This window comes from Pelodiscus sinensis, chromosome 19, assembly GCF_052426305.1.
Source record: "Pelodiscus sinensis isolate ZL-2025 chromosome 19, ASM5242630v1, whole genome shotgun sequence".
NCBI classification, from domain to species: Eukaryota; Metazoa; Chordata; order Testudines; family Trionychidae; genus Pelodiscus; species Pelodiscus sinensis.
Window position 1 is genome coordinate 17,470,009 of NC_143070.1, and position 5,364 is coordinate 17,475,372.

The 5,364-nt window shown below is 58.0% G+C and overlaps 1 protein-coding gene across 1 annotated transcript; it reads left to right on the forward strand.

Annotated features, from left to right (window-relative positions):
• Positions 1–361: 361 nt before the first annotated feature.
• Positions 362–4,868, forward strand: LOC149522231 (early activation antigen CD69-like). Its single transcript, XM_089770637.1, has 3 exons — positions 362–467; positions 1,172–1,275; positions 3,108–4,868. The coding sequence occupies exons 1-3, from the start codon at positions 465–467 to the stop codon at positions 3,253–3,255; spliced, it is 255 nt and encodes an 84-aa protein (XP_089626763.1). The 5' UTR covers positions 362–464; the 3' UTR covers positions 3,256–4,868.
• Positions 4,869–5,364: the final 496 nt, after the last annotated feature.

Consider the following 5,364-nt stretch of genomic DNA (forward strand, 5'->3'; position numbering starts at 1 on the left):
CCAGCCCTGACCTTGGCCCCCGCCCCCTACCCTGCTCACCTCCTGCTCTGACCCGCAGCCTGGGGGGCTACACGAGCCCTTGGTCATCTGCTTCCCTGTTGAACGTGAACTGAGACAGTGGCCCAGTGAGACCAGAGACAGGTAACGCCCTTGGGGGCTGGATTCCCAGCATTCCCCTGGCTCCTTCATGTCCCCTCTTCCTGCCCTCCCCTGCACTGCCAAGGTCAGAGGAGTCTCAGCAGCCTGGGGCGCAGGTCCCCTCTCACTCCACCTGTTCTTGTCTCATTTCAGTGTCATTATCTGGCCACTCTCCAGCTGTGCAGGGCCCCGCGTGCCTGGCCCCCTGGGTCGGGTACCAGGGGAAATGCTTCTATTTCTCCGAGGGGGAAGGGAACTGGACCTACAGCCAGAGCCGCTGCTCTGCCCTGGGGGCTTCCCTGGCTGGGATCGACAACAAGCAGGAAATGGTGAGAGACTCATCACACTGGCCAGGCCTGGGCTCTGCCCTGTGTGGGAGGAGCAGGCCAGAGCCCAGAGCCAATGGACTTTCCAGCCACTGAATGCCCGGCCGGGCTGGGCCCAGGCCCCTCTGGTGTCAGTGACCGGTGGAGGGGGGGAGAGGATCAGCCACTGTCAGGCCTCTCAGCAGGAGACGCCCCTCTGGGGCTGGGCTGCCCCAGTGTCTACTGGGCTGCCTGGGGCTGGAGGGGGCTGAGACCCCAGCGCGGCTGGAAGAGCCAGTGCCCCTGGGTAGGGGAAGAGCAGCCAGCTGAGGGTGGGGGAAGGGTCCTCTTAGGCCTGGCCCCTCCCAGCATCCCTTGCACTGATCAGCTGGGCCTTTCCTTTCCCTTCCCTGGGGAGGGCTGGAGGAAGAACAGCTGCCTGTCAGGTGAGGGTTTCACACAGAGCCTGGCCCGGCATGGGAGGTTGGGGGAGCTTGGACCCAGCAGTTCCCAAGAGCAGCCCCAGCCCTGGGGAGGTCGGGGTGGGGGGAGCTGGATTTGGTGGGGGGGTTAATACTGAATTACCTAGAGTTGGGCAAGGGGGAGGGGCAAATCCCCAGCCACCCCCTGGGAACACTCAGACCCCTTTGTGCTCCCCTGGGATTCCCTGACCAGAGCCGGGGAGCAGCAGGGTCAAGCCCTGACACCCCCCCTCTCCGCTGTTCTAGGATTTCCTGCTGCGCTACAAAGGCAAATTCGACCACTGGATCAGCCTCTGGAGGGACCCAGGACAGCCCTGGAAATGGGCCAATGGCACCGAATTCAACAACTGGTGAGTCTTTGCCCCCCTCCCCTCTCTGTGAGCTCCCTGGGCTTTGGGTCCCCGGTGTGTGAGGTACCCAGTTCAGGCCGAGCCGCCAGCTGGTGCTGTGGGAGCAGCCCGAGAGCGCTCGGGGGTGTGTGTGCTCGGGGTGATAGTGACGGGTGCCAGCCGGTGTCTCTCGCTTGGTGATGGGCCAAAGCCTCCTCGTCTGTCTGACTCTAACCAGGCATCAACATGGAAAGGGCTGGATAGTGTTAAGTTCTGGGTGCCTGAGAGTCTGATTTCAGTGGGAGCTGGGTGGGTTCAAATACCCAACCCCCACCTGAGCCAATCGCAGGGTGTGAATCCTAGAATGGCAGATTAGGCCTCACTGCTGGAGGTGAGGTGGAGTGTGAAAATCTCACCACAAGCTGCACCATGAAATCTCTAGATAGAAATTCCCTGCTTGACCCCCGAGAGCACAGCAATAGGGAAGTGCCACCGACCTCCCCGTGCTGGTCAGGTGTGTGATTGTGAGAAGCCCAGAGAGATGAGAGGGGCTACAAAGGCAGAAAACCCAATAATGCTGGAGGGTTTCAGCTCTCCCCGTGTTGCCTGGGTACGTGTCACTTCAGGAGGGAGTTATGAAGGAACACGGCAATGAAAGTGCAGCACAGCCAACAGTGTGTAACCCGGTGCTCACATTTACCTCTGCACCACGTGACTGGAGGGTCGCTCGTGCTTTCTGAGGCTCATGGATGTTAGACGGCTAGAATCAACTTCAATGCCAGGCAAACAGTGGTAATGACCAGAATTAACAGACACAATTGCAAGTGAAATCACTCAGCTCAAAGCAAGTTACTAAGACAAAGCAAAACACGCCAGCTAATCCTAATACGCAAAGAAACATGCTCCATGCAAATTCTTATCCCAGTAGTTGTTCTGCTCGTCCCTTTCACAAGTTAAGCAGCCTCCTCTCTATTGGGCCTGATTATTCCCCCTGTTCAGTCTTAGATAAGCGGGAGAGGTGGGCACATGGCAGGAGGCCCCCACTCACCACCCACGATGCTCTGGGTTACCTCCTTGCCATCCCAACAGAGTTCTGCTGGCAGGGTGCTGGTGGCTCCCCGCCTGCTTCCTCAGCCATGTGATCAGGCGGGCGGGGGCTGGGTTAGCCTGGGTCTGGGACACGTCTTAGCCCACCCAGAGCCAGAGGCTGGAGGTCCGGGGGTGGGGAGATCCCAGCCTGCCCGGAGTGGTGCTGGGCCTCCTCCCAGCCCAGCACCTGCCACTGAGTAGCCATGATGGGTCAGTGGGGGAGGGTTTGCCAGTGGGCCGGGATCCCGCCCTGTGCCCTGGTGGGTCGTGCTGGGTCCAGCTCTGGCGGAAGCTGGGTCTGAGTGGTTGGGTCACACTATGGCCCCAGGGTCTGTGCTGCTGCCATTTAGCCCCAGCCTCCCCAGCGCAGCCTGGTCTGCTGGGTGCCCAGCCGGAGAGCTGATGTCAAATGCCGGGGGAGCCCTGGCCCCAGCTCTTCTGTGCGGTGTTACTACTGCTGCTCCCCTGGAGCCCGTGCCCAGGGCAGTTTGGGTGCTGGGGCAGCTGGGTGGGGAGCAGGAACTGGGGTTAAAACATCCCCTTGGCGTAAATGCTCCAGGAAGGCCAGTTCCTCTTAGAACCTCGCCCGGCCCCACTGCCCCCTGTGGAACTGTCCCCTTCGGGTGGGGGCAGGGCTGGTGCCTGCTGCGGGTGCAGGAAGGGTTCTGAGGGGCTGGGAATGTGCGACTGTCACCCCCTGTCTGTGACCAACGGGAATCACCCAGCTCCTGCCTCACACCCGCTCCCTGGCTTCTGCCCTGCAGGTTCGGGATCGGAGGAGATGGCGACTGCGCGTATCTGAACGAGAACAGGGTCAGCAGCCTGCGATGCGCCAGTGAGGGACACTGGATCTGCAGCAAGCCAGATGCACTTACAGCAGCAAAGGAGACTCCAGCAGGAGGAGTTTTGTAACAGGAGTGTTGGACAATTGGCCCTGGGGAAGCCGGACTGGTCTTTTTTCAGCAGCGTACCTGAGCCTTTCCAGAGTGTCAGGGGCTGCTCTGAGCCTCTCTGGGTGAAAGCCAGAAAAGCCGTTTGCACATTTTGTCCTCTCCCCATGGCTGCCTGTTTTCCCTGCCAGTAGAATTGGTCAGATCGGCCTTTCCCACCTACCTCACCTGGCGCAGGGAGTCGTGATCGTCCCTGAGCCGAGAGCCACAGCACCAGCCTCAGTGTTCCCTGCCTGAGCGCCCCCTGCAGAAGCTTTTTGCTTCCGAGAACTCTCAGTGGAGCCTTTTAAAATACTCACCATTTCCATTCCACAGAGCAGGACAGTGCTGAGTGGGAAATGGCGCTTCCCTCCCCTCCAATATGGTTTTCAACATGAATTTTTCTGGGTCATTTGGAATTGTTGAGGACCCAGCTGATTTTTAAAGTTAGTAGCTTAAGCCGCCAATGTCTGGTTTGGGACTTCTATAAAAACGAGCCTGAAACCATTAAACTGGTTTTAATTATTGTGGCGGACCAAAGGCTGGGGTCTGCAGGGGGTTGGTGGAGGGTGGGTACAGGGGTAGCTGGGTTCCTGTTCCCTGCATACGCTACCAGAGACGGCTGCTCAGCAACCAAGACAGGCAGGCACCTGAGACTCATTCAGTTCCTGGAACATTTTCCCCTGGTGGCGAGGCAGTGCCTGCGAGTTCATTCACATACTGACTGGAACGTCATTCAGATCTGGGATGAGAAGAGAATTCGAGGTGCACCATCAAACCCAAATGGGTAAATAGGTAGGTGCTACTTACCCCAAGCCCCCAGCGCTATCACTGCTACTGTCAGGATGATGTTCCCAGCCCATCCGGCCCCCACAGCGATGCGATGCCACCGGGGACATGGAGGGGACCCTATAAGAGACAGTGTTTGGAGTTTCCTCCATCAGTCCCCAGGCCATGTACACTGGCACTTCACTAACTTTCTGGCTCAGGAGCGTGAATAAACGCACCCACCCTCTTTCCCCGCAGTGCAGGAAGTTCCAGTGCTGTAAAGCGCCAGTGTGCAGCAGGCTACAGAACTGGGAGCACTACAGAGGTGGTTCACCCAGAGCAGTGGGAGAGGTCTCTGCCTGTACTCGTGCCAGGGCCATGGCAGCGCCTTACACTGCTAAGAGCACACAAAGCCCCAGTGTGAGAATTAGCAATGACACTTGTTCTTCTCCAGCACCCAGTGCAGCCTCCTGCCAAGGGACGTCCCCTCCTCTGCATAGACCCCTGGAGCAGGGCTGGGCAAAACCCTCTCAGCGGGCCCCCTTTCTGATGGTCTCGGAGCAGCACAACAAGTGTTCTCTACTTAAAGGGTCAGGGTGTGGTGTCTGGATCCAGCAGATCCCGTGTGCAGGGTGAGGCTTTTGCAGCATTTTTAGGCCGATGGGCAGATTTCCCCTGTGGGACAAGGAGATGATTCTTTTGTTGTCGATTTTGACAATATGGGGGCCAAAGTTGGGGGAGTTCTTTTGTATTAAAACTATTTTGTGGTGCCCAGAGCACACTGAGCACTCGATTCACCTGGGGTGCCCACCGAGCAGCCACCCTATGGCAGGTCCCCACCGCACACAGCCTGGTCCCTCGTACGGGGAGCCCCTTCCCGACTCAGCCAGCAGGAAGCCTCACAAGCAAAATCTCCCTGACACCTCAGCTCTCCCTGTGCCCCAATCAGCCCCAGACCTACACACAGGTGAGGGGTTATAGAGCCCAAACTCACCTAACCCGAACGAGTTCTCCCAGTCCCAAAGAACCAGCCACAAATCCCCGTCAATTTACACTTTGGATCTTACCCACAAGAGCCCGTTGGGCGAGTCCTTCAGAATCTAAAGGTTTTTTAATAGGAAAAGGTGGAGAGTAAGGTTGTTAAGGAGAATACATCACATGCACCCGTCACCCAGTTCTCCATACAGGCTCTTAGTAGAGATGTTACAAACTGCTAGCTTAGAAGTCTCTGGTGTACATCCTATGTCAGGATGGGTCCGCAATCCTTCCCGGCTCAATGTTCCTTGCAACGCTGCATCTGGGATCAGTAGTGGAATTGAAGACC

What these genes read in the sequence shown, in the direction of transcription:
- LOC149522231 (XM_089770637.1), top strand. An exon ending in GGCACCGAATTCAACAACTG is followed by an intron (nt 1,276 to 3,107) that starts GTGAGTCTTTGC and finishes TCTGCCCTGCAG; the next exon opens with GTTCGGGATCGGAGGAGATG.